The sequence below is a fragment of the Mesitornis unicolor genome, unplaced genomic scaffold, assembly GCF_000695765.1.
Source record: "Mesitornis unicolor isolate BGI_N332 unplaced genomic scaffold, ASM69576v1 scaffold10582, whole genome shotgun sequence".
Classification (NCBI taxonomy): Eukaryota; Metazoa; Chordata; class Aves; order Mesitornithiformes; family Mesitornithidae; genus Mesitornis; species Mesitornis unicolor.
Window position 1 is genome coordinate 30,379 of NW_010168526.1, and position 13,815 is coordinate 44,193.

The window sequence follows — 13,815 nt, forward strand, 5'->3', positions numbered from 1 at the left end:
TCCCTGTAGGTGGAGGAGGGCATGGAAACAGCGCTGGGCGGACAGCAGGATTGTGGGGGTCACAAGGAGCCAGCCCAGAGCCTTCTGGCAAAAACAAACTATTTGCACCCAGTCCAGACAGGCAGGAACATCTGTGCTGGCACCCAGCGCTGAGCTGGGGCACGTGGGGGACAAAGAGGGCATGTTTGCCTTGTTGGGCATTAGGTCTTAAGGACCTGACTATTTATCTTCTGGGTAGTCAAAGCTGGCTGGGACCATTCCCTGGGTAAATCTCTTCCCTGGCAAGCACCCCTGTCTGCCTTGCATGTACTCCAGCATCTGAGGGCGAGGTCATCCCATCCTGGCCCACCATCACCTTGCAGAGATGGATGGCTTCAGGCACTGGGGAAGATCTCTCTGCTCACAGCCAACTTACCACGTGGACTTTTCCCACCCTGTAGTGCCCTGTAGCAGATGGACCTCTGCCCACTTTGCAGGCAGCCACGATGGCAGCACCAGAGTTAAGGCAGGTTGGAGGCTGCTGGAATGCCACCGGACAAAGCTGGGATTGAGGCCGGCTGCGAGGCATTGCCGCCCCCCTCCAGATTCCTGGGGGGTCAGTGCTCACCCCGCTCTGCTGAGCACACGGCGCTTGCCTGCGTCCCTGCCGGGTGCTGCCTGGCAGCACCCGGAGGGCTGAGAGATGATGCCCACTCCTCTGGCGACACTGACGGTGGATCTGTGGCTGAGGATGGAGAGATGGACTCTCCAGAGCCCACGTGAGTGCTCCGTTCCCAAAACCAATGCTGTTCAAGGGTGGAGGGGGAATGTGGATGCAGGCTGCTGCTGCTGGGTCTCTAGGAAAGGGATGCTCAGGGGGACAGCACTGCTTTTTCCCTCTGCTTGCTTGCAGGGGTCTTCTCCCACAGTTCAACACCTGGTCCCTGCTTGGCTACTGTCACTGGTTCATCTACTGGCTGTGGTCTGGGAGTCACAGGTTTGGGAGGGTTTTAACTTCTTAAACAATGCAGGAAGAACTGTGCTGTCTGCTGAGGTGTTCTGCACTTGCACCCAGGTAGTGCCGATCCCCTACTTGGCTATCTCCTGGGATAGAGGGCAGGGCTGGAGCATTCCCTGGCAGTGCTGTGGGAGTAGCCTACTTCAGTGTTATGAGGGTGTGCACGTGCAAGGTGTTGATTTTCCTACGTGCAAACAGCAGCTTTAGCTTGAGTGGTTCATTATTTGTGGTCACAAGTTTCCTGTGAGCTCTGTGGGTGATGGTTTTATCTGTTTTCTTGATGCTCCTGGAGTGGCAGAATGGGGAGGCAGAGAGCAGCCTGGTGTTAGGTGATTTTTAGATGAAGCAAACTTGGTACCAGTCTTGGCGATCATTTGATGCGTGGGGAGGGTATTGTTTCAGCTGCGTGGCCAAATTCCTTGTCTGGTGTTTTCCTCTTGCCTGCTGTTCTCTTTGGCTTGGCTGGGTCTGTCCCCTGGACATGTCCAGGAGCCCTTGGACAGGACAAGTGATGAGTGTCTGCATACTCCCCTTGGAAGAGCTGCTGCTTTCCCCCTGAGGCGGCTGTGCTTCTCTGGCAAAGGGGTGCGTGTTGTATGTGCTGTTTAGAAAGTCCTAATGCAGTTAATTATGGTTGATTAATCACCTGGGGATAATAACCACAAATGAGCTCTGATATCAAAGTAGCATAAGATCGAAATGCTGCCATTTCCCCAGCAAAGTGCACCAGTGTCTCACTTGTGGAAATGCAGAATGTCTGTGTGTTTTGCACAACCAACAACGTTTTTTGGAGAGGAAATCCCCTCTCACTCACTATGTGAGATGCTTCCAGTCCTGCTTGTGTGTGTTGCTGTCGCCAGAAAGTGCAGTAATGTCTTCACTGCCATCACGAGTGCGAGTGGCTTGGGAGATGATTTCTTCCCCCATCCGCTGAGGATTTGTTGTCCTGGGATCAGCACCCCGTTTTCCAGGCTGAGCAGCAAGGCGCAAAGTGTGTGTCCTTTGTGTCGCTGGGTTAGGATTTGCTGCCATCTGCTCTGTAGCCTCTCAGAGCATCCTTCCCACCACTGCTCGCTCTGGAGAGGTGCGGAGGAGAAGTGGCATCTGTGGAGGAGAAGCAGCATCTCAGATTCACTGTGCAGGCAGAGAATAACCTTGTGCTTCTGTAGAGGAGCAGGTGGCAGCTCTCAGTACTAGGGATGGTGTAAAGGAGGTTGGCAAGTCCCCTTGGTCCCTAGGAACAAGAGGAGCCACAGCGCTTGCCTCTTCTCCAAGCACAGCAGCCCTGGAAAGAAATTACTGTGACCCACAAGGGCCAGCTCTGAATTAATACCTAGAAGTGAGATAAGATCATTGCTGGGTAACTGAGAAGCATAGAGATCTTACAGAACAGGAGATGTGCAGTAAGCCCTTCCTTCAACCTTTGCTGCTGGAGCTGGCACTGTGTCCTTCCTCCAGACATGGCCATAAGCTTCCCTGGAGCTGCTCACAGACCCCTCTGGGAGCAGGGCTGCCCCTTTGTGAGCTGAAAAGCCAGGCAGGGTCAGGACAGAGCGGGGAAGGCGTCTCCAGCCAAGCGCTGTAAGCCCAGGGCAGCAATCTGTGGATGCAGCGTGGTTCTGTTTCTGCCTAGGTTGAAGCTTCGCAGGATGGTGCAGGACCTTTGTGTGTAACCCCCCGAGCTCCAAGCGGTGCTGCCAGGCCCCAGGCCCCTCTGGAGATGAATCTTTGCTGGAACGAGATAAAAAAGAAATCCCACAGCCTTCGGTAAGAGTCCTTGCCTGGAGGAAACCCAGGGGCTGGCCTGGCCTTGCAGCCTTGCCTGCTGCATGTGCTTGTCAGGAGGCTTTTGAGTTTGTTTGCTTGATGAGCCACATGAATTCACGGTGACCTTGGCTCAGTTTCCCCCCTTGTCCACAGACCTCTGAGTCTTTCTCCCTGCATTCGCGGAGGGATGGGTGGAAATGAAGGGAATGCTTTTCAGTGAAGAAAAATGGGAACCCTCCATGCCATGCGGGGGGAACAACCCTTCCAGACCATCAGAGGTTGCTGCTCCACAGCCAGCATGATGGAGAGCTTAACTGGGGCATGCTAATTGTCTGCTGCCTTAATGTAAGGCTCCTGGAAGCTGCCCAGTCATGCAAATGCCAAGCCAAGCCCCCCCCTCCACCTCCCTGTGCCAGCCAGGGCACAGACCTGACCCACAAATGCAGAGCGGCTCTGTCCTCTGCTCCAGGCCCCAGGGTGATGAATAGCCCCAGAGTTTCCTTTCCCCAAAGCCTCTGTGCTCCTGCAGGGTCTGTGCTGGCTGGGGGTCACGTCCAACCTGTGCTGAGGGTGCTGTTCATCACTGGTGGGTCCTGGGGGCTCCCGGGGTCACCACCCCAGCCACAGTGTTGTAGCTCCCCTACCCGGGGAACTTGCTTCTCTCCTGTCTGTCTGACCGCTGTCCTGCTGTCCTCCTCCTCCTGCCAGAGCTCGGCTGGAGGCCTTTTCCGACCACAGTGGGAAGCTGCAGGTGCCTCTCCAGGAGATCATTGACTGGCTGGGGCAGAAGGATGAGGAGCTCTCGGCACAGCTGCCCCTGCGGGGCGATGTCCTCCTGGTGCAGCAGGAAAAGGAGACACACGCGGTACGTTTGCTTGTACCTTCGCTGCAAAGATGAGCTGTGGGTGGGCAGCCCTGCCTGGGAGACCCCGGCCTTGCGTCACTGCCCATGCCACTGCCTAGGAGCACACCAGTTCTTGCCTGTGTCCATCTCTGCTTCCTATGGAAAGGCAAAGCCCCAATCTTGTAGCAAATACCCATGGCACGCAATAAGCAGAGGCTGTCTGTTTTTAGACAGTAAAATCTGCATTACAGGCTCCAGTCACTCACAAGTGCTGCAGCTGGTGGTGGGACCCACCACTTCTCTCCTAGTTTCCTCCTTGTGTCCTACCTTAGCAGCAGAGGGAATTGCCTCTTGTTGGCCTCTGCTTTTGGGATCCTGGGGCCTGAGGAGGTCGGTTGGTCTGAAGGTGACCTGGTGGCTGGGACATGAGTGATTCCTGCACATTATCATCATATCTGAAACTGGAGTAAACCCAGACGGATTGGAGTTTCCTGCTGTTGGGATTTAGTTGTTTTCACCTTGAAAACAAAACTAAACTGTTGCTTACTGCTGCTATCCCTCACCCTCACTGGAGCCAGCCACTTCCTCAGCACACAAATACCTGATCCAGCAGGCAGCACAAGTAGGGAGCTGCAGTTAGAGGGGAGGAGAGGATATCCCAAACCAGCCAGCCTCTGAAGTTGAATATACTGCTTTGGGACACCCTGCTGTTCCCTTCCTTGCTCCTCCAGCAGCTGGGACCTGTTGCAGAATAGCTGCTGGAAGGCCTGTTTGCATGGCCATGCTCTTGTTGCATAAGTGAGGAGTGTCTCAAAGTCGTGCCTATGAAAGCATCATTGATAAAAGCAGTTTCTCTTGCACAGCCCTGGCTCAACACACACATCTGGGCTCGCAGTACTGCCTCTCCCCCTCCAGCAAACCTGCAGTCCAGGCTTCTGCAGGAGCCACTCTCTTGCAGGTGGTCATTCCTTCCCCGAACTGCACAAATATTTCTGTTAACTTCTCTCTGTGCCCCCAGTGAGATTTGGGCCCTGCGGTGAATAAATCGCTGCACCCCTTGGCAAGGGTGCAATTCTCTAGCTCAGCCTGCTGTTCTCATCTCTGTGGTCTGCTCTCCAGGCTTTCATGGAAGAAGTGAAGTCCCGAGGACCATACATTTATTCTGTCCTGGAGTCAGCACAGGCTTTCCTTTCCCAGCATCCGTTTGAGGAATTAGAAGAACCAACTTCAGAAAGCAAAGGTCTGTGGAGCTGCCCTTTCCTTGTTCTCCCATAGCACAGCTCCTCCTAGGCTGGACCAGAGAGCGTAGGGTGGAGGTGGTGTGGCACAAAGCAACACATCAGTGCTCTGCCTCATGCCATCAAGGGTGTACATCTCATGAGATGATATTAGATATGCTCTGGGGTAGATTTTTAAAGGGCAGCAGGGCTTCCTCCTGTAAGGACAAACAGGTCTGTGGGCAGGCTGGATACCTGGAGGAGCTGGTGCAGCGATGGGTACTATTATTACTTGTTTTCCTTCCCTCTTTCCAGTTTTGCCTAGATTTTTTTGTATCTCCCTTTTCCCTGCCCTCCCACCATCTCTTACCCACTCTTCTCTGGGCTGGGCTCCCATTTTTGCTCTCTGATCCTCTTCCGCTTTGCCTCCACAGATGTCTCTCCCCGGCACCGGATCCAAAACATCAGCCGCTTTGTCTGGAAGCAGGCGAACGTGGCCAGTGAGCTGTGGGAGAAGCTCACAGCCCGGTGCGTGGACCAGCACCGTCACATTGAAAGGACACTGGAGCAGCTGCTGGAGATTAAAGGGGCCATGGAGGAGCTCAGCACAACCCTGGATCAGGCTGAAAGTGTGCGTGAAACCTGGGAACCCATTGGGGATCTCTTCATTGACTCCTTACCAGAGCACATCCAGTCAACCAAGGTACGGAGAAGGCTCTGAGAAGGCTCCAGCCTTCGCCTTAAAGGTGATGAGATGCTGCTCCTCCTGACTGCTCAGTCCAATGCAGCCTCATTTCTTGGGGTCTTAGGGACCAGGTTTCCCCTCTGACAGCCTCCTGTCTTTCTGAGGGTGGATTTGACCCATGGTGTCCTGAGAAACTGGCCGTTGTCCATGTCCCATTTCTCAGGAGATTCGAGTAATCTCCAGCCTGGCTCATTTAGTTTGCTTTTTTTTGTCTTTCCCACTAAGGTAGCCTGTGGGAGGGTCAGTCACCAGCTTCTTGCTAGCCACTAGCCCACCCTAGGTTGTAGCAGAGGAATCAGATCCAAGTCCTGACCACTCATCTGCTTCTTTTCCTTCTTCCTCTGCCCTGTGCCTGTTCCCCTGGGCACGGGGCTCCAGCTGTTCAAAGAGGAGCTCTCCCCCATGAAGGATGGGGTGAAAGTGGTCAACGATCTTGCACACCAGCTTGCCATCTCAGATGTCCACCTGTCCATGGAGAATTCCCGTACTCTGGAGCAAATCAACACTCGCTGGAAGCAGCTCCAGGTGGGAAGGAGTCAGGACCAACCCAAGGAGGGAGGATGCTGGGGAAGGGCTGTCACTGCTGAGTTTCAGGGACCATAAAGTAGGGCTTGGCGTAGCAGGGGCGACATCACTGGTGTTTCTGGAGGAGGAGAACATCAGTTCAGTGTGAGGAAAGTGGCTGGTAAAGCTGAGCAGTAAAAGGCAATGGGATGCTGTCTGAGGAGAGTCAGGATCTGATGGGGGCATCAGTATCAGCTGTGACTTTGTAGATGTCTGTGGAAATGTAGATCCAGGTGAGCTGGAGATGTGGGCTATGCTGCCTCAGCCTGTGGGAGAAGGTGTAGGGGGCTGAGCAGGCGAGGAAGGAAGAGGACCTGTGTGCTGGGGCGTGCCTGGGTCCATTCACAAGCCCTCCTGAATTGAGCTTCACTCTGAAATGTCTGATGGTCTGCCACTGACTTCTTCTGTCCTGTTCTCCAGGCCTCCATAAATGAACGCCTGAAGCAGCTCCAAGACGCCCACCGGGACTTTGGACCAGGCTCCCAGCACTTTCTCTCCTGTACGTGAGCAGGTCCTCCTGCTATCCTGCTGAGAGCCTGCCTCTGCAGAGGGGCTTAGCGTGGGTTGTGGCACATGAGAGTGGGGTGCAGAGTCCTGTTGCTGGGCTCAGAGCCATGCGTGCAGCTAGAAAAGGGGCTGGTGCGCAAGAGCCAAAGCAGGAGGCATCTCCCAAAGTTAGCATTGTGCTACCTCGCCTTGTGGGACCAAGGGTGGGACAGGAGTGTGGTTCCCCTGCAGACTGCAGAGCTGTGACACTCGCAGCAGCAGCTCCCAGGTAATACTGGGACAGTGCCAGCCTCAGAGACTGGGTGGGCAAGGCAGCAGATGGCAGAAAAAGGCAGTGTCCCATATCCCATGTTAGTCATTTGGAGGCCAAAAATAGTTGAGGGTCATAAAAGGGCTTCTGTCCTTCAGATAACAAAAATAGGGTGGCAGACAACTGGTATGGGGCGTCCTCATCTTCCCAAGATACTGGGAACAGCAGATACTGTTGGTGCCCAAGCCTGGCCGTAACACAGCCAGGTGATGCAGTGTGTGTCTCCAAATCCCAGTTGCTGTGAGCCCTGCCCACTGGTCACCACAGCATTGCCTTGAGTATCACCAAAAGCATCAGGAAGTGTCTCTTCACAAGTTCTGAGCTCAAGCAAATTCTCCTGTCTCACACAAAGACCAGATGCTCTGACAAGACCAGCAGTATTGCGCCTCTCTTATAGTGAGCATCTGCTTGCCTGCTTCAACACCCCCAGTTGGTGGTTTGGGAAAGCACAGCCTCTTCAGAGGCACCCACCTGCTGGCATGGTCCCACTGGGCTGTCATCAGAACCAGCATCAACCTAGAGGAGCATCCGGTGCTGATGTGACATCTGTGTCTCTCTCCTTGCAGCCTCTGTCCAGGTTCCCTGGGAACGGGCCATTTCCCCCAACAAAGTGCCATACTACATCAAGTGAGTGTGCTCCCAGCAGCAGCCTGTGCTCTGCTCTGATCCAGCAGCCTGTGTCTGCAGTTGCTTAATTCCCAGCTTCACTCTTGGTTTCCTTCTGTTTTCCCTCCAGCCACCAGGCCCAGACGACATGCTGGGACCACCCGAAGATGACGGAGTTGTACCAGACGCTGGGTAAGGAGGCTGCCCCAAAGCCACCTGAGTCACATCCGCCTCTTCGCAGTGTGAGGTGCTATGGGAGATGCCTCCAGACCTCTGTGGCACAGGGTCCCCTCAAAGCAATGGGATGCAACACCCTGCCAGGCTCTGCCCCTCTGCTTCTGCTGGTGGGGCTGGTGTCTGGGATCCACAACTGCTGCTTCCTGTGCTGGAGATAAAGATGTTGAGCTGTGGTTTTATTCTTTTCCTGTGTCATTGCAGCGGATTTGAACAACATCAAGTTCTCGGCTTATCGGACAGCGATGAAGCTGCGTCGGGTACAAAAAGCCCTGCGATGTAAGTGCGGGAAGTATTTCCCTCCTGCTATGTCTCCCTAGATAGAGGCATTAAACTAACACGGGCTATTGTCAGCACATCAAAGGCAGGAGCCCACCAGGGGACAGGTGAAGCACCAGGAAGATAAGCCTGTGGCTGGAAAGCTGAGCAAATCCACCCACGAGGTGTCTATGTCCCTTTCTTTGCAGGCTTAGGGTGGAAATGCCTCAAGGGCAGGTGTTAGTGGAAGGGATTTGAGGACAAAGTGGTCCAGCTCAGAGTTACAAAGCTGTGGGATCAGGCAGGGGCTCACCCAGGAACTCCAAGGGAGCTCAGAGAAGCTGTGGATGTATCTAAGAGCAGAAACGAGCCCTGCTGGCAGAGGCACAGGGGGCTGCAGGTTGGAGGAGGAGAAAAGGAGCCAATAAACCTGACTTCTGCACTCTCGGTAAAACACTGGTTAAAATTAGGATTGACAGCCAGGTGAATATGATGTGATAGGTGTTCAGCATGATGTGTGGCTCTCCAAGGGGCAGAAACTGCTCCTCAGGAACTGCTGAGCAGGCAGATGGGAATCTGATAGATGTGGCATCCTTGGCTGCTGGAAAGATTTTCGCAAGGCCTCTTGCCTGAGGCTCTGCGAAAATTAAATAGCAGAAGGACGAGGGAAAAGCCTCTCTTGAATTAATTGTTCCTGATGTGAGGGAGACACAACCAGGTGACAGTGGGGTCCCAGGCAGACCTGTGCTCCTTGGCATCTTGTGAAAGGCCTGGAAGAAGGTGATGGGTGAGGGTCAGGAGGAGTCTGGTACTCATGGGAGCCAAACCCTGGCTGCAGAGTAGTTTCATACAGGACCAAGCTGTCCTGTATCTGGCGACATTCAGGGTTGATGTAGCACAAATGGGGGAAAGCAGGAGTTAGCTTTTGACACCCTACAAGGATGTCCATGGAGCAGCACCCAGGGGAACACCAGGCATGATGAGGAGAAAGCCAGAGCGCAAAGCAGAGCCCTTCTATGTGCTGATCAGGGGGAGTTTGGTACTCGTGGGAGCCAAACCCTGGCTACAGAGTAGTTTCATGACACTGTTGTGACCAAGCTGTCCTGTGTCTGGGGACATTCAGGGTTGAGTTAGCTTTTGCCACCCTGCAAAGATGTCCATGGAGCAGCAGCCAGAGAAACACCAGGCATGGTGAGGAGAAAGGCAGAGCGCAAAGCAGAGCCCTTCTATGTGCTGCTTGTGTGTCTTTGGTTCCTACCTTTTCTCATGTGCTGTGCAGCGCCTTCTTCCCAGCCCAGAAATGTGAAAGAACGTGAATAAGTTCTTCTTATTCAATATGTACTTGAGAAGGGCAAGGAGGCTGCCAAGGCATCTTCCCCATGATGAGAGGTTTGGTGGAGCGAGTGGCAGTGTGGGGCAGCCCCGGTGCAGCCGTGGGCAGTGTGGGCGTGGGGGTGAGCAGGAGTGATACTGACTGGTGTGTGGGTTGGGGGTCCCCAGTGCCACTGTCAGCAGCTTTGACAGGAGAAGGGAGCAGTTTTCCACAGAGTGAATTTACAGTGTAGAAATGGCATGTGATATTGGGGGTCCCCAGTGCAACTGTCAGCAGCTTTGACAGAAGAAGAAAGCAGTTTTCCACAGTGAATTTACAGTGTAGAAATGGCATGTGATCCGCTGCGCTTCAAGAACATAAATGGTCTCAGAAACGGAATGATTTTCAGGAAATAAAGATTGCTGGCTGTTAAACACAGCTGCACATGCAACGTGTGCCCATCCTGCCAGCATCTTCTCCACCACTCTGTGCACCAAGAACATAAATGGTCTCAAAAACGGAATGATTTTCAGGAAATAAAGATTGGCTGCTAAACACAGCTGCACATGCAACCTGTGCCCATCCTGCCAGCATCTTCTCCACCACAGCGGGGCTGAGACTGCCCCAGGGCAGGGCTGCATTTCCCCGCTCTTGATTCCCACCTTTCCCATTTTCCTCTCTGCCCTCCATCCCTCTGCCTGTGCTTTCTGCGCAGTGGACATGGTGACCCTGGCCACGGCTTTGGAAATCTTCAACGAGCATGACCTGCAGCCCAGCGACCGACCGATGGACGTGGTGGAGGTCATCCACTGCCTGACTGCCCTCTACGAGAGGCTGGAGGAGGAGCGGGGCATCCTGGTGAACGTGCCACTCTGCGTGGACATGAGCCTCAACTGGCTGCTGAACGTCTTTGACAGGTACTGGCCCCTCGACGTCCCCTGAGCTGTGGGGCTGCCATGCCTGGGAGGAAACTTCTGTGCTGCTTTTCCAGCTGGCAGTGCTGCAAAAACCCTCCAAACCATTTGCAGACCCGTGCAATATCTTGCCTTGCAGTGGCCGTAGCGGGAAGATGAGGGCTCTCTCCTTCAAGACAGGCATCGCGTGTCTGTGCGGGACTGAGGTCAAGGAGAAGTTTCAGTGTGAGTCCCTCATCTCCTTCCTTCCCCCAGGACCTGGTGTGGAGTAACCTGGAGAAAGCAGCAGTGCTCTTGTTCCCTGCCTTAGCTTTTCTTTGCCCAGAAAGAGCAGAGAAGTATCTTTCCTATAGTGACTAATCTGCTCACATCGCCACCTCTCACTCCCTCCCTCCCTCTCCAAGCCTACGCCGCCTAAATTAGTTGGCATTTTTGCAGGCTGACTGGTGCTGCGGTGATCTTGCTTGCTTGGCACTATAAGAAATGATGCAGAAAAGGCCAACAGGCAACGGTTATCTGGTGCTCCCAGAAGGAAAAAAAACCCGGGAGTTCATGGGAAGGAGGTTTCAGACAAATTGAAAGAAGCCCCTTTTGTCACTGTGTTTTAACTGTAGTACTCTCTGCCATGGGATACTGCAGACTGGTTGGGATAGGAATCATCAGGGAGTTAAATAAAGCGATTGGACAGATTCATAGAGGACAGGCAAGTTAAAGAAGTGATGTATGTAACCTCTGTCTGAAGAAGACTCTAAATTCCTGGTTACTGGGCACTGGGAGAGTACTGGTAAAGGTTATTTAATCATATCTCAGGTTCTCCCTCTTGGCCTCCCTGTCCATGTGTCTGTGTGTCTGTCCTGCCTGGTGTGCCAGGCTATCAGCTGTGTCTCTAATTGCACTGTATGTCCATCCTGTTGCAGATCTCTTCAGCCAAGTGGCCAGCGCTGGGGGACTCTGTGACCAGCGGCACCTTGGTGTCCTGCTCCACGAGGCCATCCAGGTCCCACGCCAGCTGGGGGAGGTGGCAGCGTTTGGAGGCAGCAACGTGGAGCCCAGCATCCGCAGCTGCTTCCGCTTTGTGAGTAAAGTGGCGTGGCCTTCTGCAGCTGCTGTGCTGGGGAGAGGCTCCTGGAGCTTGCACCCCATCACAGCCAGGTCCCAGCTCTGAGCAGCCCTTTCCTCTCCTCTCCCCAGAGCAATGGGAAGCCCGCTATTGAGGCATCCCAGTTCCTGGAGTGGGCCAACCTGGAGCCGCAGTCCATGGTGTGGTTGGCTGTGCTGCACCGGGTGACCATGGCCGAGCAGGTGAAGCATCAGACCAAGTGTTCCGTCTGCAGGCAGTGCCCCATCAAGGGCTTCAGGTAGGGGTTGTGATAAGGGACCTTGGCCCCCAAGGGAAGTGCATGGTGTCCTGCAGGAGTGAGCTGATTTTGCTCTGTGCTGTTGGGGGGAACCTAGAGCTCTGCAGCAGCAGCATTTCAGACTGGTCAGACCAGGTGCCAGCAGAAGGGAAGGGGCAGGATGCTTTTCTAGGGACCTCAGCTGTCAGCGCTGCGGCTGTGAGAGCCACACAGACCATCTCTGTCCCCTGCTGAGCAATCCTTGGGCTCCAAAATGATGTGTTTTTGCTGATTTTCACTGCTTCCCTATGGCCTCTTGATCTCTTCAGGTATCGGAGCCTGAAGCAGTTCAACGTGGATATCTGCCAGACTTGCTTCCTCACCGGGCGAGCCAGCAAGGGCAACAAGCTGCACTACCCCATCATGGAGTACTACACCCCGGTACGGGGCTGGGCTGGGCTGGGCTGGGAGGGTCTTGGCTCAGAGCAGGTCCCCATCAACAGCAGCAGACGGAGCTGCTGTGTGTCCTCCTTGCTTCCTCACTTGTGTCTGCCTCTTCCTCCATGGAGCTCATGCCCAGCCTGAAGCTCATCTTCCCTGTGGATGCTGACCTACGGTCCCTCACTTTTCATTAAGCAGCACCTTGGTCATGTTTGTGTCTCTGCAGACCACGTCCAGTGAGAACATGAGAGATTTTGCCACGACGCTGAAGAACAAGTTTCGGTCCAAGCAGTACTTCAGCAAGCATCCACAGAGGGGCTACCTGCCCGTCCAGTCTGTACTGGAGGCTGACTTCTCCGAGACGTGAGTTTATTGGGCCCCAGGCTGTGCCTTTTGACCCTGCCTGACGTGTGAGCTCCTCAGATGGATGGAGCATCTCAGTTGTGAGATGGGGCTCCTATGGAAGGGCTGGAGGTGGTGCTTGCTCTGGGAGCAATATGGCACCTAGTTTTCGGAGAAGCAGAGATTTCAGTCTCCCTCTCCAGCCTGTTCCTGGGTCTCCTCAGCCCAGGTGAGACCAGGGCAGCCTCTCCAAGCCCTGGCTTTCAGCGAGAACCACCAAGCCTTGCTGACCAGTGTGCGTCTCTTCCAGACCAGCCTCCTCCCCGATGTTACCGCACGCCGACACTCACTCTCGGATCGAGCACTTTGCCAGCAGGTATCACCACTGGGCGCTGTGTGACTCCCATGGGTGTGGAGGGGTCTGGGGGCAGACACATGGTGAGCTCCTGCTGCCTGCAGCCCAGTCCATGCTTCCTAGCTGCCTGGCAAGCAGGGGCTGGCAGTGCCGTTGGGAAAAGGCATCTGCAGGCCCAGGCAAAGCTGCCTGCACCACTTTGCTCCTGCCTGGGACATGGCTGATGCCATGCAAATTGGCAGCAAACACCATGCATTCAACAGCAGATGTCTTAGTGATGAAGCAGCCTCCATGTACCCTCCTGCTCTTCCTGGCATCAGCTGCTGGTTGGATTCTCACCAGGCAGCATCCCCTTATTCCAGAGACTGTCACCCCAGATCAGCAGTGTCTCTTATTTTCTGAAAAGGCAAAACTCCACAGAGCCTGTAAAGAGAGCAAACTGGTGCAGGCCAGCTGGGAGGGGAGGGTCTTGAAGGGACTACTCTAAGTTGGGTGCATTAGAGCAGACAATCGGGATGTCTTGGATCATATCTCAACCTGTTTCTCTTTCCTCCAGGCTTGCAGAGATGGAAAGCCAGAACTGCTCCTTTTTCAGCGACAGCCTGTCCCCTGACGACAGCCTGTGAGTTCTGCCTCATGGAATGATTTTGGTTGGAAAAGACCTTCAAGATCATTGAGTCCAACCATTGATCCAGCCCTACTAAGTCCACCACTAGGCCAAGTCCCTAAGCATGACATCCACTTGTCTTTTAAACACATCCAGGGATGGTGACTCAACCACCTTCCTGGGAAGCCTGTTCCCCACTTCCCCCTTTCCCCTTCCCCACCAGGGCTCCTGTGGCTCCATGCCTGCCTAGCCAGGGCACAGCAATGTTTTCCTTTCCAAGCTCCTTTGAGTCTGAGGCTCTTGGGCACCCTCAGCTACTCAGGGGTGCTGAGCCACTTCTGAGATCTAGACCTGGAGCAGCCAGAATGTGCTCCCATACAAAACCACTTCCCTCCAGGCTCTCCTTCCCCAAGGGCACACAAATCCCTTAAGACTGGTTTCCCACTAAGAATCACACA

The 13,815-nt window shown here is 54.3% G+C and overlaps 1 protein-coding gene across 1 annotated transcript in view; it reads left to right on the plus strand.

The window, feature by feature from the left end:
• Window positions 1–13,372, plus strand: part of DRP2 (dystrophin related protein 2) — a gene marked incomplete at its 3' end in the record, with an annotated part of 15,052 nt that extends 1,680 nt beyond the window's left edge. The window contains exons 2-18 of the mRNA XM_010179046.1: window positions 2,631–2,764; window positions 3,473–3,629; window positions 4,728–4,848; window positions 5,260–5,528; window positions 5,949–6,095; window positions 6,555–6,633; window positions 7,518–7,578; window positions 7,688–7,749; window positions 7,996–8,070; window positions 10,077–10,278; window positions 10,415–10,500; window positions 11,193–11,350; window positions 11,467–11,633; window positions 11,942–12,053; window positions 12,280–12,416; window positions 12,706–12,771; window positions 13,307–13,372. Coding sequence (XP_010177348.1) covers window positions 2,631–2,764; window positions 3,473–3,629; window positions 4,728–4,848; window positions 5,260–5,528; window positions 5,949–6,095; window positions 6,555–6,633; window positions 7,518–7,578; window positions 7,688–7,749; window positions 7,996–8,070; window positions 10,077–10,278; window positions 10,415–10,500; window positions 11,193–11,350; window positions 11,467–11,633; window positions 11,942–12,053; window positions 12,280–12,416; window positions 12,706–12,771; window positions 13,307–13,372 — 2,099 coding nt within the window. The remainder of the gene's footprint in view (window positions 1–2,630; window positions 2,765–3,472; window positions 3,630–4,727; window positions 4,849–5,259; window positions 5,529–5,948; window positions 6,096–6,554; window positions 6,634–7,517; window positions 7,579–7,687; window positions 7,750–7,995; window positions 8,071–10,076; window positions 10,279–10,414; window positions 10,501–11,192; window positions 11,351–11,466; window positions 11,634–11,941; window positions 12,054–12,279; window positions 12,417–12,705; window positions 12,772–13,306) is intronic.
• Between the last annotated feature and the right edge of the window lie 443 nt (window positions 13,373–13,815).